This window comes from Cervus canadensis, chromosome X (assembly GCF_019320065.1).
Source record: "Cervus canadensis isolate Bull #8, Minnesota chromosome X, ASM1932006v1, whole genome shotgun sequence".
NCBI lineage: Eukaryota > Metazoa > Chordata > Mammalia > Artiodactyla > Cervidae > Cervus > Cervus canadensis.
Window position 1 is genome coordinate 51,586,622 of NC_057419.1, and position 22,604 is coordinate 51,609,225.

The 22,604-nt window shown below is 51.0% G+C and overlaps 3 protein-coding genes and 1 non-coding gene across 10 annotated transcripts; 2 read left to right on the top strand and 2 right to left on the bottom strand.

Annotated features, from left to right (window-relative positions):
* Positions 1-1,333: 1,333 nt before the first annotated feature.
* Positions 1,334-12,671, bottom strand: LOC122435549. The gene is made up of 6 exons (XM_043459734.1): positions 12,533-12,671; positions 4,643-4,771; positions 4,113-4,213; positions 3,633-3,830; positions 2,937-3,083; positions 1,334-1,587 (listed from the first exon to the last, which is right to left on the bottom strand). The coding sequence occupies exons 1-6, from the start codon at positions 12,669-12,671 to the stop codon at positions 1,525-1,527; spliced, it is 777 nt and encodes a 258-aa protein (XP_043315669.1). The 3' UTR covers positions 1,334-1,524.
* LOC122436189 lies at positions 7,750-7,880 on the bottom strand. Its single transcript, XR_006267947.1, has one exon. It is a non-coding gene; the product is annotated as a small nucleolar RNA SNORA18 (small nucleolar RNA).
* MAGIX (MAGI family member, X-linked) lies at positions 12,414-16,295 on the top strand. Of its 7 annotated transcripts, none has more exons than XM_043459691.1 (6): positions 12,414-12,523; positions 13,553-13,656; positions 14,446-14,528; positions 14,606-14,842; positions 14,943-15,114; positions 15,753-16,295. In XM_043459691.1, the coding sequence occupies exons 3-6, from the start codon at positions 14,454-14,456 to the stop codon at positions 16,061-16,063; spliced, it is 795 nt and encodes a 264-aa protein (XP_043315626.1). In that variant the 5' UTR covers positions 12,414-12,523; positions 13,553-13,656; positions 14,446-14,453; the 3' UTR covers positions 16,064-16,295. The 7 variants fall into 7 exon arrangements, with proteins under 7 accessions (XP_043315626.1, XP_043315622.1, XP_043315629.1 ...); XM_043459687.1 differs by lacking the exon at positions 12,414-12,523 and adding an exon at positions 12,587-12,718 and having other exon boundaries at positions 13,553-13,699; XM_043459688.1 differs by lacking the exon at positions 12,414-12,523 and adding an exon at positions 12,814-12,992 and having other exon boundaries at positions 13,553-13,699.
* Positions 16,296-19,327: 3,032 nt separating this feature from the next.
* On the top strand, positions 19,328-22,492 carry PLP2 (proteolipid protein 2). The gene is made up of 5 exons (XM_043459021.1): positions 19,328-19,588; positions 20,655-20,807; positions 20,913-21,008; positions 21,786-21,876; positions 22,074-22,492. The coding sequence occupies exons 1-5, from the start codon at positions 19,493-19,495 to the stop codon at positions 22,094-22,096; spliced, it is 459 nt and encodes a 152-aa protein (XP_043314956.1). The 5' UTR covers positions 19,328-19,492; the 3' UTR covers positions 22,097-22,492.
* Positions 22,493-22,604: the final 112 nt, after the last annotated feature.

Genomic DNA, 22,604 nt, shown 5'->3' on the forward strand with positions numbered 1-22,604 from the left:
TACTGGGATAGCTTCTTTCATTGCGGTGCACAGGCTCTAGACACAGGGGCTTCAGTAGTTGCAGCACTCGGGCTCAGTAGTTGTGGCTCAAGGGCTTTAGTTGCTCCTTGGCATGTGGAATCTTCCCAGACCAGGGATCAAACCCCTGTCCTCTGCAATGGCAGGAGGATTCTTATCCACTAGGCCACAAGGAAAGTCCCGAGCAGGCTTCTTATCATAAATAGTGGGTCCAGAAAACAGCTAAAATTTTACTCAATCATGAAAGTCTATATACTTTGTACCCATGATCTGGAATAAAACAATGTCTGCTCTTGCTACTTCTGTGCAATATTGTACCTGAAGTTCTAGTTGGGAAAAGTAGGCAAGAAAAAGAAATAAAAGGCATCCATATTGGAAAGTGTTGATAAAAGAAAGGACAAGTAAGTGGTTCAGTGGCAAAGAATTCACTTGCAATACAGGAGACTGTCTGCAATGCAGGAGATGCATGTTCAATCCCTGGGTCAGGAAGATTCCCTGGAGAAGGAAATGGCAACCCACTCCAGCATTCTTGCCTGGGAAATTCCATGGACAGAGGAGACTGGGCTACAGTCCATGGGGTCCCAAAGTCAGACATGACTTAGTGACTAAACCACAATTTAAACAGTATTATTTCTGGGAAGGTCACCTTCCCTTCAGGGGAAGGCAAGGGAGGATGTCTTAGGCAGATTACCTCACTAGTGCTGACCAGGAAAAAAAAAACCTCACAGACTAGTTGGCTTAAAATTCAATTCCTAGGATAGCCTGCAAGTACAATTAGGTTAGATATTAAATATCAGTGGAGCTTAGTACAAGTCACTCCATTTTGCATTGATTGTTTCCTTTTTAACAAAGAAATAAAACCATCTCTATTTGCAAATGTCATTACATAGAAAATCCTAAGGAACCAATTGAAAAACAATTAGAACTAATAACAAGTTTCACGAGGCTACAGGATAGAAAATCAATATACAAAAATCAATTGTATTTCTATAGACAAGAATGAAATAAAAAAATAACTCCATTCACAACAGCCTGAAAATAATAAAAATACTTTGGAACAAATTTAACAAAAGAAGCATAAAAATTGTACTCTAGGAAATGCAAAGCATTGTTGAAAGAAATTAAAGACCTAAATAAATGGAGAGACATCCAATATTGACTCAAGGCTTGTGCTGGATTCTCAGCGTGGCCCTGTTCAATGCTCTCCTGCAGCTCCCATCCTCCTTTTCCACCCTCTCTCCCAATCCAAGACCCCAAGATTCATGAAGGAAATCTTGGCAAGATGGACGGTTCAAGCTTCCCAAAATTACACAAGTTTTTTTTTTAATACTTATTGTTATTTATTTGGCTGTGCAAGGTCTTAGTAGTTACTTAGGATCCAATTCCCCAACGTAATTGAACCTGGCCCTCTACACTGGGAGCCTTGAACATTAGCCACAGCACAACCAGGGAAGTACAACGCAGAGCTTTTAAAACTGACTGTACTTGACATGCCAGGAACTCTTCCTAGGAGGCAAGGGGATCTTGGGACAAATCCATGATGTCATTGTCCTTCCGGTATTCTAAGGGCTAAAGAATAAAAGAGACTAGTGTTAGTCGTGCAGTCCTGACTCTTTGCGACCCCATGGACTGTAGCCGGCCAGGCTCCTCTGTCCTTGGGATTTTCCAGGCAAGAATACTGTAGTGGATAGCCATTCCCTTCTCCAGGGGATCTTCCTGGAATCAAACCCAGGTCTCCCACATTGCTAACGAAAATCTTTAATGATGGCCCTGTGACACTGGATAGGGCTCTTGCCCTATATAAACATTCTAGCCACTTCCCTTTGAATTCACATCCGGGTTTCACCACTCTTGCTATGTAAACTGAGACCTTCAAGTAATCATCCAGGCTTCACCCACCGGAGCAACCATTCTGATCACACCTTCTTAGCTAACAACCCTGGCAACAAATATTCAAGCAATCCTCCAGATTTCCTACCTCGCTCAAATAAAACACAGATTCTAACCCCTCATTTTAAACCCTTAGACCCATCTTAACACCGTGCTTCTCCAGGATTCCAGGTCCTGCTCTCTAATTAGCTTGGTTGTAGTCACTAAGTCGTGTCCGACTACCCTATGCACTGTAGCCCGCCAGACTTCCTGTGTCCATGAGATTTGGCAAGAATACTAGATGGGTTGCCATTTCCTACTCCAGAGGATCTTCCCACCCAGGAATCAAACCCGGGTCTACCTTAATTGCAGGCAGATTCTTTACCCAGTGAGCTACGAGAGAAGACCAATTATTCCATAAAACGTCAACCTATTCTTGACAATTCGAGCCACACCTCCAGTGCGTTTATAGACTCCACCCCTTGACTAACATTCCAGGCCCGCCCCTCAGTCAAATGCCCGCCCCCAACCTTCTCCAGGCCCGGCATCCTCAGAAATACCACTTGAAACCCCGCTGACGAAAGTAAACGTCAAGCTCCGCACCCACAGCTGATCTTGCAGCGTTCAACTACTCCAATAACCCTCTCTAAGTCACCTCCTTGAGGAATATTCTAGTCTAACCCTAGTACACTCAAATCACAGCCGAGCCCGGGCCTCCCTACTCACACTCATTGGTCCCACCAAGAAAGTGAAGTTGCTCATTTGTGTGCGATTATTTGCGATCCCATGCACTGTAGCCTACCAGGCCCCTCCGACCGTGGAACTTTCCAGGAAAGATTACTGGAGTGGGTTAGCCATTTCCTTCTCCAGGGGATCTTCCTGACCCGGGATCAAACCTAGGTCTCCCGCATTGCAGGTAGAGGCTTTACCCTCTGAGCCACCAGGGAAGCCCTCCCAACAAGGGGAGTAACTAACAATCCTGGGCCCGCCCCCTCGGAACCTGGCTCCACTCCGACCACGCCCCCGAAAGCCCACGCCCCATCACGCACCCTCCTTGGGGCGCAGGCGCAAGGTGGCGCCCGCCCTGCGTACCAGCGCCGCCACGTCGGCCGCAGCTCGGGCCGCCAGGGGGCGAGCTTCCAGCCGCGCCAGGAACTGTCTGGCGCTGGGACCCCCGGGCTGGGGACCGCCACCGCCTGCGCGAGTGAAAAGAGCAGATCAGGGCCCACCCTGAATCTCAGCGAACCCTCACGGGCCCCTACGACCAAAGACCTAGAATTCCCCTCAAGATCCCCGAGGCCACTCTTTTTCATAGTTCCGAAGGTCACCGACTGTGCCTTTCACCTCCCAGGACCCCCGACTATCTCGGGAATGCCCGTGGACCCCCGCCTGCTCCCACGATATCCCTGGAGAGCTATTTAACTCCAGCACTCCTGGACACCTCCTAACACCCTGTGAATATCTCTGGAGGTTTCTGACGCCCCACCCCCCACCCCCCGCCACACACACACAACCCCAGATTCCAAACTCTGCCCCCCAATATCCAAAAGGACCGCGATTCTCCCAGATGTCCCGACAGAACACGGTCTGCTCCCTGTGGCCCAGGTACCCCCGATTGCCCTCTAGATGTCCTAGGCAACCCTGCTGGTCCACGTAGCCCCAGATGGCCCCTCCACCTATCCCCAGAGGCTCCAGCCTAACCTCCCACAATCCACCACCCCCAGTGCCCAGGTGTCCCCAGTGACCCTGGGCAGACCCCTCCAGCACATCTCCCCCGAGACTCCCGGGGGTCCCGGGGTCTGGTGCTCCGCCCCGCGGCGCAGGTGTGGGTGCGGGCGCGGCTCCTCGAGCCCAGCCGGGGTCGCTGGGCCGCTGCCCTCCACCGCCACCGCCCCCGCCGCTCGCCGCCGCCACTTGGGCGCCAGGGCTGCTTTGTTTACCACCTGTCAGAAGGAGAAGGTGAGGAGCAGACAGGAGGCGCGAGGGCTGGCAGGGACGCGCCCACTACCCTCCCACCCCGAGCCTGGTACCTCCTCTGCTTCCCCTAGGGTCCGTGCCGCCCCCCGGGCGCCGCTCCATGACCTGTACTTGGCCTGGTGGACGCACGGCCGCCCGCGACGCGTTTGGGGCGCTCGGGAGCGCTCATCTGGTGGCCAGCCCGGGCCTGGACGTGGCTGAAGCCGGCCGGTCCCGTGCTCGGCGCCCCAACCAGCGCGGTGACCTACCTGGCGGCCGCCAAGGAGTCCTGGCCCTGAGAGCCAGCGCGCACTCTTGGCCTCGCCCTGCCTCAGCTGCTGCCTCTCTTTCCCATCGCCAAGGGAAAACTCTTTCCACCCAGGGGATGTTGTTATTCCAGTGTCAGAGGGGAAAGTCGAGGCCCAGAGAAGTTAAAGGCCCCACCTGAGCTCTGACAACTAAAAATGGGGTGCAAAACCGGAATCCAAGTTTACCGAGGTGTACTGAGGCCTCCAACAGATCTTTCCACATCTTAGGTGGAAAGTTGCTCAGTCGTGTCTGACTCTGCAATCCCATGGACTGTAGCCCACCAGGCTCCTCTGTCCATGGGTTCTCCAGGCAACAATACTGGAATGGGTTGCCATGGCCTCCTCCTCCAGGGGATCTTCCCCACCTAGGGATGGAACCTGTGTCTCCTGACACTCCTACATTGGCAGGCGGCTTCTTGACCACTGGGCCACCTAGGAAGTCCCTTCCACATGGTAGACACTCAGTCAATCTGCACTGAATGTTTCCCTACTGGGGAACTGGAAGAGTATGGTGGCCTGAGGAATGGGGGCACCCTTGGAGTCTTTGGGAGTCCTGGGAGGTGTCAGGGCCCTGAGCATGATAGGGTTGGGGACCCCAAAAGTAGGGAAGGGCAGGTCTCCTGGAGAGTGGAGGGGCAGTAGGAGCCTGGACTTGAGGAAGCTTTGAAGGCATATGGGGTGTGTTGGGGGCGGGGACACTAGCCACTGAGAGGGGAGTAATGAGGTCCCTCCTAGGTTTGAAATGGGGTGAGGGTGTCTGGAGACAAAGCCCCCAAGATGGAAGCCCATGGGTAGAGTGCTACTCTAGTGACAGGAGGAATGGGGAGGGGTGAGAGAAGGCCTGTGGCCACCACTTTGTGGAGGAAGAAACAGGCAAAAGATTTGAACACAAACTTTACCAAAGAACATATACACTTTTCCGGTAAGTGGCCTGAGCTGACCCTTAAAAATGGTGCGCTATTCACTCGACCCAGAAAACCCCACAAAATCATGCAAATCAAGAGGTTCAAATCTTCGTGTTCACTTTAAGAACACTCGTGAGACTGCCCAGGCCATAAAGGGTATGCATATCCGAAAAGCCACCAAGTATCTGAAGGATGTCACTTTAAAGAAGCAATGTGTGCCATTCCGTCGTTACAATGGTGGAGTTGGTAGGTGTGCACAGGCCAAACAGTGGGGCTGGACGCAGGGTCATGGCCCAAAAAGAGTGCTGCATTTTTACTACACATGCTCAAAAATGCAGAGTAATGCTGAACTTAAGGGCTTAGATGTAGATTCTCTGGTCATTGAGCACATCCAAGTGAACAAAGCCCCCAAGATGCGGCGCAGGACTTACAGAGCTCACGGTTGGATCAACCCCTACATGAGCTCTCCCTGCCACATTGAGATGATCCTTACTGAAAAAGAACAGATTGTTCCTAAACCAGAAGAGGAGGTTGCACAGAAGAAAAAGATATCCCAGAAGAAACTGAAGAAACAAAAACTTATGGCCCGGGAATAAATGCCGCAGAAAATAAATGCAAATAAAAGTAAAAAAAAAAAGAACATATACAGGTGGCAGATAAGCATGTGAACCCTGCTTAATATGATTAGGCTTTAGGTAATACAAGTCAAAGTCGTGGCAAAATGCCACTACACACATATTAGCATGGCCAAAGTTAATTAAATGCCTGACCATACCAACTGTATGTGAAGATTTCCAGGAGATGGAACTCTCATATACTGCTTCCAGGTTCAATCCTTGTTCAGGTAACTAAGATGCCCTGTGGGGCAAGAAAGAAAATCCAACGCCCCTCTTAGCTGCATCCTTTCCTGAAAATAATTCTTTTGCCCCTTTTAGCATCACTTGGTTCATGGATGTAGGTAAGTCCCTCTAACAACCCCACCCAATTCTTATTAATTTAAGCAAATCTTTCTTTTCTTTAAGAGATTGTGGATTAATTGACATAAAGTTTGATAGGTTTTGAACCTGTGACAAAACAAGTTTCATTTGCTCAACATGCAGCAAGTCAAATGATGAGACACCAAGATCTGCAGCAGAGAAAGGAAAGTGCCTCCCAAAGGCACAGGGCTTGAGATATTTATGAGATAAAGAAGCAGGGTTGTCTTTGGCCCAGGGAAAAGTGATTAGAGGTAGGGAAAAGGTGACCTAACAGGTGTTCTGTGTGGTGTATATGAGTTTTATGCTGCTTCAGGGGATGCATGTGCAAAAATGGAGGTGCACCATGATCTGAAGGTGAACCATTTGATGTGAAACGGTCATTCATCAAACTCCTGTGCAGGCCCAGTTTGGGGTCGGTGGTCCCAACCAATCTTAGCCAGTTTGAACTGGACAAGATCTAACTCCAAGTTCCTGAAAAACAACACAAAGCCCTCATTATTATAGCAACCCATATGTCAGAGGTGTGATAACACCTATAGATTATAGGGAGTGGTTAAGGAGTCAAAAAATAATTAAGGCAAGTTTGGTCAGTAAGGCAGGTTACAAAGCATATCGGTCTTTAACAAGCTGTTCCCATATCTGCTGTTCTGTAAGATAAGCTCAAGAATCTGTCACCAGAACAGAAACATTGATCCTATGGGGCACAGTTTCAAAGTGTTTACATCTGTGAGACTATCACTACACTCAAGACAGGGAACATAATCCTCACTGCCAAATGTTTTTCCTGCCCTGTGTGAGTCTCCTTTCCTTACTGCTGTCCTCCCCACCCCTGACACTGATATACTTTCTTCCACTGTGTATTAGTTTGTACTTTACTTGTTGTTGTTCAGTTGTTCAGTCATGTCCAACTCTTTGTGACCCCATGGAGTGCAGCATGCCAGGCTTCCCTGTCCTTCACCATCTCCCAGAGCTTGCTCAAACCCATATTCATTGAGTTGGTGATGCCATCCAACCATTTCATCCTCTGTCATCCCCTCCTCCTCCTGCCTTATATCTTTCCCACCACCAGGGTCTTTTCCCTGATAAATAATCGGCTGCTCTCATCAAGTGGCCAAAGTATTGGAGCTTCAGCTTCAGCATCAGTCCTTCCAAGGAATATTCAGGGTTGATTTCCTTTAGGATTGACTGGTTTGATCTTGCAGTCCGAGGGATTCTCAAGAGTCTTCTCCAAAACCACAGTTAAAAAGCATCAATTCTTCAGCGCTCAGCCTTTTTTTTTTTTTTTACTTTCTGCACAAAGGTTTCTTTTTATTCATAACATAGGCAAAGTTATTTAAGTCAATAAATTTTTAAGGATTTTCACACGTCCTGATTCTTTCCACTGCCAGTCACCATAGTTCCTCCAAAGTTGTCATCTTCAAGGCAGCCCTACAAAAAGTTCTGCTCAATCCACAGCTGTGATGCCACAGCTGTTTTAGTTGGGCCTCTCTGATCTTCAGTGCACTGTAATCTTTAAGATCCAATTTCCTCAAGCAGTTCACTATAGGTTCCTGTTTAGGGTCAGGAGATGGGATGTCTAGTTCTCTAAAAGCTTATCAAGTTCAAATGATATTAATTCCTATGTTATCACACCCTAGAACTTGACAGAGATCATTGGGATATGCCAATACCTAAGATAAAAAAAAATTGTTAGGTTTTTCATAGTTTAATAGGCAGCTATGTCTTGTAGTTCTTTCCCACAGATCTAACAGGTAGTTCTATGAGTAAAGGAAACTACACAGTTACTCTATGAGGCGTTTCCAACGACGTAGGTTTATAGAAAAAGCCCCATCGGGATAGACCTCAACTTCAGCCTTTTTTATGGTCCAACTCTCACATCCATACATGACTACTGGAAAAACCATAGCTTTGACTATACAGACATTTGTTGGCAAATAATGTCTCTGCTTTTTAATATGTTGTCTAGGTTTGTTATAGCTTTTCTTCCAAGGAGCAAGTGTCTTTTAATTTCCTGGCTGCGGTCACCATCCACAGTCATTTTGGAGCCCAAGAAAATTTTGGAGCCCAAGAAAATAAAGTCTGTAGTCACTGTTTCCCCACCTATTTGCCATGAAGTGATGGGACCAGATGCCATGATCTTAGTTTTTTGAATGTTGAGTTATAAGACAGCTTTTTCACTCTCACATTTCACCTTCATCTAAAGCTCTTTGCTTTCTGCCGTAAGGGTGGTATCACCTGCATATCCAAAATTATTGATATTACCCCCAGCACTCTTGATTCCAGCTTGTGCTTTATCCAGCCCAGCATTTTGCATGATGTACTCTTTATGTAAGTTAAATAAGCAAGGTGACAATATACAGCCTTGTCGTACTCCTTTCCCAATTTTGAACCAGTCCATTGTTCCATGTCCGGTTCTAACTGTTGCTTCTTGTCCTGTATACAGGCTTCTCAGGAGGCAGGTAAGGTTGTCTGATATTCCCATCTCTTGAGGAATTTTCCACAATTTGTTGTGATACACACAGTCAAGGCTTTAGCATAGTCAATGAAACAGAATTTTCTGGAATTATTTTGCCTTTTCTATGATCCAATGGATATTGGAAATTTGACCTCTGTTTCCTCTGCCTTTTCTAAACCCAGCTTGTACATCTGGAATTTCTTGGTTCACATACTATTGAAGCCTAGCTTGGAGGATTTTGAGCATGACCTTGCTAGTATGTGAAATAAATGCAATTGTGAGTAGTTTGAACATTCTTTGGCATTGCCATTCTTTGAGATTGGAATGAAAACTGACCTTTACCAGGGTACAAACAAAACCTTGTGTGCACCAAGACCCAGGGAAAGGAGCAATGACCTCGACAAGAGACGGAGCCAGACCTGCCTTTGAATGTTTGAGTGTCTCCTGCTGAGGCACAGGTCAGCAGTGGCCTGCTGTGGGGGACAGGGCCTCTGGCAGCACCAGTCCTAGGAGGTGCAGCATGTAGCATAAGTCCTCTTGGAAGAGGTCGCCATTAGCCCCACTAAACACCTGCGCACCAGGCGACACACAAACTGGAAAACAATTATGCCAAAGAAGTTCTCGCACTGTTGGGAAAGTTCTAGGGCCCACAACATATTTCCCAACCTGGGTATCCTGCAAAGGGACTGAGAACCCCCAGGGAATTTGACTTAGAAGGCCAGTGGGATTTGATTACAGAACTTCTACAGGACCGGTGAAACAGAGACTCTTGGAGGGCACAAACAAAATCTTGTGTGCACCAGGACCCACGAGAAAAGAGCAGTGACCTCACAAGAGACTTAGCCAGGCTTGTCTATGAGTGTTTTCAGTCTCTGGTAGAGGTGTGGGTCCACAGTGGCCTGCCACGGGGTCAGGGACACTGACTGCAGCAGTCCTGGGAGGTGCAGCATGCTGACATAAGTCTTTTTGGAGGAGGTCACCATTACCCTTACCATAGTTTTGCCTCAGGCCAAACTACAGTGAGGAAACACAGTCCCACCCACCAGCAGAAAATCGGATTAAAGATTTACTGAGCATGGCCCTGCCCACCAGAGCAAGACCCAGTTCTCCCCACAGCCAGTCCCTCCTATCAGGAAGCTGGCACAAGCCTCTTAGCCTCATCTATCAGAGGGGAGACAGAAGGAAAACCATGATAACAGATAACTAACCAAACTGATCATATGGATACCTGAGTTAGTGAGATATGGTTAGCTTTCTCTGATTGTAATTTTCATTCTGTCTCTCCTCTGATGGATAAGGATAAGAGGACATTTTTATATAAATGTAATCATACACAATGTACTCTGTGGGGAGAGATAAGTCTTGCCTCTTTCACTTAATATAATTATTTTGAGATCCATCCAAATTCTACATTCATTTTTATTGCAGTGTGTGATTCTACTGCATGAATATTCCAGTTTGTTGATCCATTCACCTATTGATGGACACTTGGGTTGTTTTCAATTTTTGGCTATTAACATATTCTATGGACTGACTTGTGTCTCCCCAAAATTCATATATTAAAGCCCCAACCCCCAATTTGATGCTTTCGAACTGTGGTGCTGGGAAGACTCTTTAGAGTCTCTGGGACTGCAAATCCTAAAGGAAATCAACCCTGAATATTCATTGGAAGGACTGATGCTGAAGCTGCAGCTCCAATACTTTGGCCACCTAACGCAAGTAGCTGACTCATTAGAAGAGACTCTGACGCTGGGAAAGATTGAAGGCAGGAGGAGAAAGTGATGACAGGATGAGATAGTTGAATAGCATCACAATGGACATGAGTTTGAGCAAACTCCGGGAGATAGTGAAAGACAGTGAAGCCTAGTGTGCTGCAGTCCATAGGGTTGAAAAGAGCCAGACACAACTTAGGGACTCAGCAACAACCCCCAATGTGACTGTAGCTGGAGATAGAATCTTTAGAAGGAAAAGTAAGGTAAAATGATGTCATAAGATGGGAATTCCCTGGTCCTGTAGTAGTTAGGATTCAGCACTTTTAGTGCTGTGGACCGATTTCAATCTCTGGTCAGGGAACTGAGATCCCAGAAATCACAGGGCATGGCTAAAATTTTTTAAAAATGATGTCATAAGACTGGGGTTCTGATCTGATAGGATATGGCCTGATAAGAAGAGAAAGGGGGGCTTCCCAGGTGGCTCCATGGTAAAGAATCCACCTGCCATTGCAGGAGACACGGGTTCAATCCCTGATTCAGGAAGACCCCACGTACCATGGGGCAACTAAGTCCATGTGCCAAACTAATGATCTCTGCTCTAGAGCCTGGGAGCCACAAATAGTGAGCCCATCTGCCACAACTACTGACGCCTGCACGTCCTAGGGCACTGGCTCTGCAACAAGAGAAGCCACCACAATGACAGACCCATGCACCTTAACTAGAGAGTAGTACCTGTTCGCTCTCCACAACTAGAGAAAAGCTTGCACAGCAACAAAGACCTACCACAGCCAAAATAAGTAAATAAATAAAATTATAAAAAAGAGGAAGATCTCTCTCTCTCTCTTTTTGTCCCATGTGAGGATACAGAGTGAACATGATCATTTGCAAGTTGGGAAGAGAGCCCTGACCAGGAATCAAATTGGAAAGCAGCTGGATCTTTGACTTTCCAGTTTTAAGAACCCTGAGAAATAAATTTTAAGTCACATGGTATTTTGTTATGAAACCTGAGATGAATAAGACAAAAAATAAAGCTGCTATGAGCATTCGTACACAAATATTGTAGAGACATATGCTTTCATTTCTTTTACGTAAATACATTAGGAGTAGAATGACTGGATCATATGTGTAAGTTTAATTTTTTAAAGATACTGCCAAACTGATTTCTAAAGATATCATATATCATTTTACATTTCCATTAACAGTATATGGGGTAACTTCCTGAAGCACCAGTGATTAGGACTCAGGGCTTTTGCAGACCAGGGCCTGGGTTAGATTCCCTGTCAGGAAACTAACATCCTACAAGTTTCCAGGTACAGCCAGAGGGGAAAAAAAGTCAGCAATAAAGGAGAGTTCCATTTCCTGGACATCTTCACATACAGTTGGTATGGTCAGGCATTTAATTAACTTTGGCCATGCTAATATGTGTGTAGTGCCATTTTGCCACAATTTTAACTTGTATTACCTAAAGCCTAATCATATTAAGCAGGGTTCACATGCTTATCTGCCACCTGTATATGTTCTTTGGTAAAGTTTGTGTTCAAATCTTTTGCCTGTTTCTTCCTCCACAAAGTGGAGGCCTTCTCTCACCCCTCCCCATTCCTCCTGTCACTAGAGTAGCACTCTGCCCATGGGCTTCCATCTTGGGGGCTTTGTCTCCAGACACCCTCACCCCATTTCAAACCTAGGAGGGACCTCATTACTCCCAGGGCTCAGGGCCCTGACACCTCCCAGGGCTCCCAAAGACTCCAAGGGTGCCCCCATTCCTCAGGCCACCATACTCTTCCAGTTCCCCAGTAGGGAAACATTCAGTGCAGATTGACTGAGTGTCTACCATGTGGAAGGGACTTCCTAGGTGGCCCAGTGGTCAAGAAGCCGCCTGCCAATGTAGGAGTGTCAGGAGACACAGGTCCCATCCCTAGGTGGGGAAGATCCCCTGGAGGAGGAGGCCATGGCAACCCATTCCAGTATTGTTGCCTGGAGAACCCATGGACAGAGGAGCCTGGTGGGCTACAGTCCATGGGATTGCAGAGTCAGACACGACTGAGCAACTTTCCACCTAAGATGTGGAAAGATCTGTTGGAGGCCTCAGTACACCTCGGTAAACTTGGATTCCGGTTTTGCACCCCATTTTTAGTTGTCAGAGCTCAGGTGGGGCCTTTAACTTCTCTGGGCCTCGACTTTCCCCTCTGACACTGGAATAACAACATCCCCTGGGTGGAAAGAGTTTTCCCTTGGCGATGGGAAAGAGAGGCAGCAGCTGAGGCAGGGCGAGGCCAAGAGTGCGCGCTGGCTCTCAGGGCCAGGACTCCTTGGCGGCCGCCAGGTAGGTCACCGCGCTGGTTGGGGCGCCGAGCACGGGACCGGCCGGCTTCAGCCACGTCCAGGCCCGGGCTGGCCACCAGATGAGCGCTCCCGAGCGCCCCAAACGCGTCGCGGGCGGCCGTGCGTCCACCAGGCCAAGTACAGGTCATGGAGCGGCGCCCGGGGGGCGGCACGGACCCTAGGGGAAGCAGAGGAGGTACCAGGCTCGGGGTGGGAGGGTAGTGGGCGCGTCCCTGCCAGCCCTCGCGCCTCCTGTCTGCTCCTCACCTTCTCCTTCTGACAGGTGGTAAACAAAGCAGCCCTGGCGCCCAAGTGGCGGCGGCGAGCGGCGGGGGCGGTGGCGGTGGAGGGCAGCGGCCCAGCGACCCCGGCTGGGCTCGAGGAGCCGCGCCCGCACCCACACCTGCGCCGCGGGGCGGAGCACCAGACCCCGGGACCCCCGGGAGTCTCGGGGGAGATGTGCTGGAGGGGTCTGCCCAGGGTCACTGGGGACACCTGGGCACTGGGGGTGGTGGATTGTGGGAGGTTAGGCTGGAGCCTCTGGGGATAGGTGGAGGGGCCATCTGGGGCTACGTGGACCAGCAGGGTTGCCTAGGACATCTAGAGGGCAATCGGGGGTACCTGGGCCACAGGGAGCAGACCGTGTTCTGTCGGGACATCTGGGAGAATCGCGGTCCTTTTGGATATTGGGGGGCAGAGTTTGGAATCTGGGGTTGTGTGTGTGTGGCGGGGGGTGGGGGGTGGGGCGTCAGAAACCTCCAGAGATATTCACAGGGTGTTAGGAGGTGTCCAGGAGTGCTGGAGTTAAATAGCTCTCCAGGGATATCGTGGGAGCAGGCGGGGGTCCACGGGCATTCCCGAGATAGTCGGGGGTCCTGGGAGGTGAAAGGCACAGTCGGTGACCTTCGGAACTATGAAAAAGAGTGGCCTCGGGGATCTTGAGGGGAATTCTAGGTCTTTGGTCGTAGGGGCCCGTGAGGGTTCGCTGAGATTCAGGGTGGGCCCTGATCTGCTCTTTTCACTCGCGCAGGCGGTGGCGGTCCCCAGCCCGGGGGTCCCAGCGCCAGACAGTTCCTGGCGCGGCTGGAAGCTCGCCCCCTGGCGGCCCGAGCTGCGGCCGACGTGGCGGCGCTGGTACGCAGGGCGGGCGCCACCTTGCGCCTGCGCCCCAAGGAGGGTGCGTGATGGGGCGTGGGCTTTCGGGGGCGTGGTCGGAGTGGAGCCAGGTTCCGAGGGGGCGGGCCCAGGATTGTTAGTTACTCCCCTTGGTGTGACCAATGAGTGTGAGTAAAGAGGCCCGGGCTCGGCTGTGATTTGAGGCTGCTAGGGTTAGACTAGAATATTCCTCAAGGAGGTGACATAGAGAGGGTTATTGCAGAAGGTGAACGCTGCAAGATTAGCTGTTGGTGCGGAGTTTGATCTTTACTTTCTTCAGAAGGGTTTCAAGTGGCATTTCTGAGGAGGCCAGGCCTGGAGAGGTTTGGGAGCGGGCATTTGGCTGAGGTGCGGGCCTGGAATGTTAGTCAAGGGGGTGGAGTCTATAAACGCACTAGGGGAGCGGCTCGAATTGTCAGGAATATGTTGAGGTTTTATAGGCTAATTGGAGAGCAAGGCCTGAAATCTTCACCAGCTGGAATCCTGGAGAAGCACCGTGTAGGGTGGGCCTAAGGGTTTAATATTAGAGCTAGGATCTGCATATTATTAGTAGGAAAGTTTGGGGAATACTGGAATAGCTGTTGCCAGGATTATTAGTTAAGAAGGTGCAATCAGGATAGTTATTCATCTGGGTGGAGCTTAGTTAAATGAATGAGCAAGTCTGTGCATCCTAAAGGCACGGAAATGAGATGAGGCTAGAATATTAATTCAATAGACAGGTCCTTGTTTCTTTATAGTACCCTTCCGACTGCCTTTTTCATCTCTCAGCCATTAGCATGCTGTATTCTGCCGAGATAGAGGTCACAGACAATCGCCTTCCTAATGCCAGTTTCGTGGAACAGCGTCCCCAGGTACCACCTTGTCCTCTTAATCTAAGGCCACCTGCCTCAGGACTGGCAGTGTATGTACAATTGTGTCCTTACTCCAGCATCGTCGGTCAGAGAACATGGGTATACGTACCGCGCCGCCCCAAGCGACCCAGGGTAAGGCTCGTCCTCCTTTGAAGTCACCCCAGGCCTCTGGTCAGTTCTCTGTTGAACTCATTCGCAGTTCCGCCGGCTTTGGCTTCACATTAAGTGGAGGCCGAGATGCAGGTGGGGATGCTCCACTGGCAGTGCGCCGGCTGCTGAAGGATGGACCAGCCCAGCGCTGCGGTCGCTTGCAGGTGAACTGTAAGGCACCCTCCATTCGATGGTGCCAGCCCTGCCCTCTCCCGTTGGTGTGCTCTCCATTTTGACCTTCCTACAACACCCCTTGCCTTGCAGGCCGGCGACCTCGTGCTTTACATCAATGGAGAGTCAACTCAGGGCCTCAGCCATGTTGAGGTCGTGGATCGGATTCGTAGAGGTGGTCCCCGCCTTTGCCTCGTGCTAAGTAGGCCTCCTGAAACCCACCCTGGCAAGCCTGAGGTGGTGGGAAGGCCCCAGAAAGAAGATGGTAGGTTTCCTAGGGGAAAAGGGTCAGGGATCTGTGAGGAAAAGAGGGTTACAGAGTGGAGAGGCTGGGGACCTCGTTAGAAGGGTTTGGTAGTCTCAACCAGGAGGATCGGGGCTCAGTGTCTGAGGGTCATGGTATTTTCAAAAGGGGAGGTGAAGACCGGGGTCCCAGGGTAGGAGTAAGGGTGGATTTCAGAGGGAAGGGTTTTGAGGTACTGGGAGAGAAGAGAAAAGATGGTGTTTGGGGTAAAAATGGGTGTTCAGAAGGAATAGTTGTGGTCTTCTGATGGGAAGACAGAGTAGGTCTAAGAGGAGAGGGGATGGGATAGGGAACCAGAGGGTAGGGAGACTAGCCCCAGAAAACGAGGGATCCTTTAGGGTAAGGGCTGGGGGTTGAGGATGATGGGATGAGCAAGCAGAAAGTCTGGGATCCTAGATGGGAGGGTTTGACTGCCTTTGGGGGTTTTGGGAATTGATTTCTGAGGGGAGTGTTCAGGATCCAGGAAAGGAGGGGAAAGGAAGCATCGGGTCTTGAGGGTGGCCTCGTTCCCGGAGGGCGTGTCCATGCCTTTGCCAAAGAGCTCCATCCCCATTGCCCACCCTATCGCCCAATCTTATCCGCAGTCCTTCCATCCCCAGATCGCATTCCAGATCCTGGGGGACCAGAGATGACGAAGACTCGCAGCGCCAGCACTTCCTCTCCACTTCAGCACCCACGACCACGTATGACCCCCCAAAACCGGGGCAGTCAGGAGCCTCGCCCAGAAGGGGCGGCCGATGGCCCCGCGGTTCCTGCTGCAGAGCGCCGCACGGAGGACCCCAACGACCAAACTCCGGATTCCCCCGGACCGTGGCTGACGCCCAGCGAGGAACGGCTCTCGCGGGCCCTAGGGGTCCCGGGGGCCGCGCAGCTCGCCCTGGAGATGGCAGCCGGAAAGCGGAGGCATTGAGCGTGCAGCGGAAGGCTCACTTGGCATTGCCCAACCTCCATCTGGCGTGCTCCCCCCGCCGCTCACTTAGTATCACTGGGAGAACTTCCTTGGTCTTGTCCCCCCCATCCTACTTCGCAGTCGACTCGCCCGCGCTCCCCTCGCGGCGTCAGTGGTATGGCCCTTCCCAACCGGCCTGCCCGGCGCTTCTTGTTTCGGGGCCGGGGAGGTAATAAAATGGTTCAATCCAGTCTTGACTTGCCAAGTGCTCCAGGGCAGGTGGGGATCCCGAGTCCCACACGTGAAGGAGGGGGAGGGTCGATCTGGTTTCGAGGAAGGCCTCTTCAAGCAACCATCGGCAAGCTTACTTCGCGCTGTTTCTTTCATGCCTTTAAAGAGCTCTTTGCTTCTGCCGGCGCGCTTTGGACCCACTCCGTTCCCATTTTGCCAACTCCTGCTTCTTTCCCCATTCATTCATTTCACTTTTTTGGAGGTGTACAGGGCTCACAGCTAATTATTGCGCATGGCGTGGGGAATGCCTGCTGTGGCAAGAGTGCACCGGTTTACCCACAACCCCGGCCGGCCGGGAATCGTCCAGACCCTCTAGTGAACTAGATAGCAAAGTTAGAACCTGGCAGCTTCCTTCGCCGAAAGCCTGCGGTCACTCACTTCCGGCCTGGTCGGCCAGCTTTCGCTGGCTGTAGACTGCCACCCTCAAGGCACTGGCTGGGGCCCCAGAGCCCCCTTCGGGGCGGAGCCAGGAAGGTGTGAGTCAGCAGGCTGGGCTAAAAACGGCTGTTAGAACCTTTGAGCCGCGCCCCCCTCTTCCACAGATGGTGACGAACTGCAGCTGGGCTTGTGTGCACACGCTACACGCTGGGCGTTCCCAGTCCTGGGAGAGGCCAGAGTTTCCTCCGTCCTGGGAACAGAGCCCCAAAGCCCGGTCTTATATGGCGAGCTGGGCTCCAGTGTAGCCCCAGTGCCGGCGCTGACTGAGTTCAGCAATGTCCAGTCACCTCCGTGGTCACCACACCCACGACACTTGGTCCTATGCCCCCAACGAAGGAAGCTGTGGTCTGGAGGGAATGAGCAACTCTCACCTCTATGGGGAGGGGCTGGAGAGGTGGGAGAAAGTAAAGGACCCTCGTGGGAGTGTCCAGGGCGGCGCTGGAGAGGGGAGAGGGACTGTAAAACTAGGCTGGGAGTTGGGGTATAAAGAGGTGAAGAGGTGAACCCTTGAATGATTAGCGCTGTAGCAATTGTGGGGGAGTGCGCTGGGGCTTCTAGCTGACCCTTACTCAACTTGATAGAAGGTGTTGCTGGCTCTAGGGAAGTCAAGAAAGGACTTCAGAGCCTTAGTCACATCCAGGAGTCTAACAATAGTAACCCCAACCACCATTTACTTGGTCTTATCCTGGCTACTGGCTTTACTGGCACTATTTCTACTTGGTTACACATTGACTCAACAATCGTGATGTGTCCATTTCACAGAGGAGAGAAATGAAGCCCAGTGAGTATAAATAGCTTGAGGAAGTTGAGGATTGAAGCAAGATTTAATCTTGCCCGATTCCCAAGCCTGTCCTCTTAATCTCACCTGCATTTGACAAGTATTAACTGAGCCCCAACTACTTACCTTGCACTGTGATAGGCACTGATGAAATGTTGGAGGGATGAAACATAGATTTCTATCCTTGTGTAGCTGATGTAGTGGAGGGGGGTAGACTGATGTCAGAAAAGATACAAGAAGATGAATAAAAGAATTTCAGAGAGAAGTGAGAGTTATGAAGATAGCAAAAGGTTATGTTGGGGGAGGTAATGATGGTGGGCTGCTGACCTCTTTGAAGACATTGTATTTGATCTGGGACCTGAGTGACCAGAAGCTAGATGTTTGAAGGGGTGGGGTGGGAGTGGGGGTGGGGAGAAGGGCATTGACAGCAGTGGGAGAAGCAAGTTCAAAGGCTCTGATGTGGAAGAGAGTTTGTTCTGTTCTAGAAACTCAGGCATGGCCTCACAGAGTTGGAAAGCACACACTCAGCCCTGGGAAAGGTATGCTTCATATCCACTATCCAATCTCTTTCAGCCACCTGGACTGAGGAGAGCCCCTTACTTGGCTTTGTGGGACCCAAGGTTCAGCGGGGGAAAGCAGGCAGGCCCTTGGGTTGAACCATTCTGGCCTTCCAGCCATGGCTCTCCTCACCTCAAATGAGAATGAAACCAACACCCACTCTGGAGAGAGTGTGCCAGAGGAGCACATCTTGGGGGATAGCCTGATTCCATTACCAGGTGCAGGTCTCAGACGCAGAAATTGAGGCTGAGTCAGGAGAAATTACTTGCTCAGGATAACTCACTCTTCAAATGTCATCAGCCTTTTCGCTCAGTCTGGCACCCAGGAGCCTTCCCCTCATTTTGCCAAGCTCACAGCAATAAACAAAACTGTGCTCCTTCCGCATTCTTCATCTAAGACTGGGCTGACAGCCCCTTTATGTAGAACCAGGAAACAGAAGCCCAACACTTGGGGCCAGGACCTCCCCAGAATTGCAGAACAGAGAAACAGACCCTGGGCTCTGACACTGTTAATAATGCCCACTCTTCATTTAGGGAGCAGCTTGATGCACAGCAGGCTTTGTTCTCTCTCCACCTGGCAAGGTCTCATCCCTATCTAAGAGGTTTATTCCACGATCCACTATCTTTTATCCACAATCCTGAAATCCAAAAAGCTTTGGAAACCAACAGATTTCCCACAAGTTGGGTACCATTTGGTTACAAAACTTGACCTGACTTAACCAGAAACAATTCTTTGGTCCTGTCTTATCCCACTTACTGTGAAGGTCCACATCATTCCTTGAGGAAATATTAACAGGTGTGTGTGTTGCTGCTGTTGTTGTTTTTAAACGAGGCAGTCTCAGATCCCACTGAGAGTGTTCAATAATACCTTGTATGCATTGGGAAAATTTTCCAAAATCTGAATTATCCCGAATTCTGTAAACATACCTGAGTTTAACCTTGGCCTGGGCAGTTTCTTACAGCTAAGGAAACTGAGGCATTCCCTCCCAAAGCCAGATCTCCACGGTTCTGAGGCAGTCCCAGGCGCATTGGTATTCTAAAAAGCATGAAGGGTCTCTCCATTGGAACACGGTTCTGGTTCGCAGATCTGCCAAACCGCAGAACTGACAAACTGGCGCCCCTGAAGACTGGGTGCCTCGGGGGCTGAGCGCCCGGCGGGGAGAAACCTTGGCGGGCGGGGCGAGGGGGCTTCCGGGGCGGTGGCCACCTGGCCCGACCCGCTGAAGCCCCGCCCGCTTCTGCTCTGCGCGGTGATTCACTCCCTCCTTCGCCCCGGGGGCCCCCTTCCCGGCCAGACGGCTGGCAAGACGGCTGGGTGTGCAGCGTCCTCGAAAACACGAGCCAGCGAGCAGGTCTTCTGCGCCTCTTGGGACTCGGGTCCACACCATGGCGGATTCCGAGCGCCTCTCGGCCCCCGGCTGCTGGGCCGCCTGCACCAGCTTCTCGCGCACCCGAAAGGGATTTCTTCTGTTTGCTGAGATTGTGAGCGTCCCGGGACTGGCGGGTGGGCAAAGGCGGGGTGGGGTGGCAGCAGCACGCGAAGCGGGGCAGCTCCAGGGGAGGCAGGCGCGCGGCCGAGGGCTCTCGGCAGTGGGGCGCCAAGTGGGTGAGTTGATGGCGGAGGCCCGAAACCAGGGGCACACGCAGGGCCAAATCAGTGAGGTCTTGGAGAAGGTGGTCAGGAGCTGCTGGCCCACGCGGTCAGGCAAGAGGCCCACGGGGCGTATGGCGGGCCCGGTGGAGAGAGACCCAGTATTCTTATCGGTGGTCTCCTCGAAGGTGTCCCCAGGTCCTGGGTGTTGGGGGGACATCCCGTGGCAGGGCGTGGCGCGGCCTGGGCACAGGCGGGCGGGCTGGCAGAGCGCCCAGGGGCGGGACCTGTTGGGGTGGGGCCCCGCGCGCTCTAGTCCCGCGGGGTAGGTGACTAGCCCTCCCCCAGTTCTTCCTAGCCCCTCTGTGGTGGGGCGGAAGGTCTTTAGCTATCTGGGCCGCTCGGGAGCCTAGGTTTCCCGTACTCCTCAAAGTGGGCGCCTCCTTTGAGGCCTTTGTAAAAGGTGCAGAGCCTTTAATGGAGCCCTGCCCCTCTGGTGTTCCTCTCACCGCTTCCTAGAGAGGTTGCTGGGGGAACTGCATGTCGCACCCTGTCAAAGCCCTGAAGCTGGTGCCCCGAGTGCTGGAGGCGATACTCCCCACAGGGCATCCTAGAAGGAAAAAGATGGGAAACCGAGGCACCCAACTCTACCTATTAGCTGGGTGATTGTGGATAAGTCACTTCACATCTCTGTGCCTCACTTTCCTCATGTATAAAAAATAAAGGTACTAATAATAGTACCCAGTTCACTAGGTTATTGTGATGACTGAGTGAATTAATACTTGTGCAGCTCTTAGAACAACATTTGGAACACAGTGTGCACACACTAAGAGTTTAGCTATTGCTATTTGTCATTTTCCCAGTCCTAAGTTTGAGATGACCCGCCCCCCCCTTAGTTGAAACCATTCCCCTCAGTCCTGGGAGTTGACTGAGGCCCCCTTTCACATGTCCTTCCAGATACTATGCCTGGTGATTCTGATCTGCTTTAGCACCTCGACATCAGGGTACTCTTTCTTGTCGGTGATAGAGATGATCTTTGCCGCCGTCTTCTTTGTTGTCTACATGTGTGACCTGCACACCAAGATACAGATCATCAACTGGCCTTGGAGTGTGAGAAAGGGGCCATAATGGCAGGGCTAGGGAGGGATAACAGAAGTTGTGATTGTGCGGGGCAATTCTGAATGCTGACTTCCCTCTTCTCCCTACACCTCACAGGATTTCTTCCGAACCCTTGTAGCGGTCATTCTCTACCTGATCACCTCCATTGTGGTGCTCGTTGAGAGAGGAAACAACTCCAAAATCGCTGCAGGGGTAATGGCTGTGGAGTCAGCTTCTAAGCACAGAGAGAAGGGTTTGAGGATCCTGGGGCTATTTCTGCCTCTGCTTCTGCCAGAAAGTGTGTGACTCACAGTAGGTCACACTTGTCCTCAGGGCCTACAGGGAAGTCAAACTGAGGCCCTGGTTTTCCTCCCCAGATCATCATTTGCTGTAAATTAGAGCCGTCCCTTGTCCAACACAAGGACTTTTGTGGGAAGCACATAGAGGTGGACGCACAAAGCACTATCAATGTCAATAATTAGACTAAACCATCTGCTAGAGCTTTGTTGCAATGCACAGTATGAATGGCATCCCCTATATGTGGGGCCTGGCTTCCCTGGTGGCTCAGTAGTAAATAATCTGCCTGCAGTGCAGAAGACCTGTGTTCAATCACTGGGTTGGGAATACTCCCTGGAGAAGGGAATGGCAACCCACTCCAGTATTCTTGCCTGGGAAATCCCATGGATATAGGAGCCTGGTGGGCTACAGTCCATGGGGTTGCAAAAGAGTCGGACATGACTGAGGGACTAAACAACAGCAACGTATACGGGGCCACTGTGTCGCTGTACTGTGTTGAGATGTACTAGGAAGAAGGAGGGTGGGGTAGAATCCAGTCTCTGGTCTTTCCTTGGGGCTCTCTGGGATCCCCACCTGTGGCTTTAACCATCATCCCTGCATGGGCTAGTCACTGGGCTAGTCAGTGGATACAAGGAGATAGGAGGCTTGGTAGGCTGACCAGTCTAATCTACCCACCCTCACTCCCATCCCCAGGTACTGGGCCTATGCGCTGCAGGCCTCTTTGGCTATGACGCCTACATTACCTTCCCCTTGCGGCAGCAGAGACATACAGCAGCCCCTACTGGTAAGTGTGTGGGTGTGCTGGGGGTGTTGCTAAGGGGGCTGAGAAGAAGATGGGTTTCCCAAGGGGCATGAATACCAACTTTGTCTCTTGTTGGTACTTAAGGCTTTAGTGCCAATAAGTTCCATAAGCTTCAGTATTCTTATCTGTAAAATAGGCAAATGGATCCAGCCAATGCTTTCTCTCTTTTCCTCTTGCAGACCCTGCAGATGGCCCGGTGTAGGTGTACTCTCTTCATTTCTCTCAGCAATCTGCAAACAACACCTCTATTGAAATAACTCCTCCCCACCCCTACAACACTCCCAGCCAACTCCCAGCTCCCTATTGAGGTAAAAGTGCCTTTACCATGGAATTTGTTTTCCAGCCTGCCAATCAACCCTCCTGGGTATGGCTACCTTTATGGGCGTGCCTAGGGCCCCCTTCTGCAGTATCCAAACAGAGACATCAGTTCTGCCTGGACAATGTCCCACCTAAGTCACAAAATGACAGAAGAGGGTACCTCAGATTTCAGACTCCAGGCCCCTTGTTGTAACCCACTCTAAATAACCTCCTCAGTGTGTAGGGGGTGGGGGTGTTCTGTGGAGCAATAAATAAATACTATGCAGATTATTAGAACATATGATAGTGAATAAATTAATCCTTTGATTAAATGTAGATAAATCTCAAGCATCGGTAGGGGGAAAATTGGGGAGGGGGGATGCTGGAGCAAAGAGGTAAAGACAAGCCTGTTT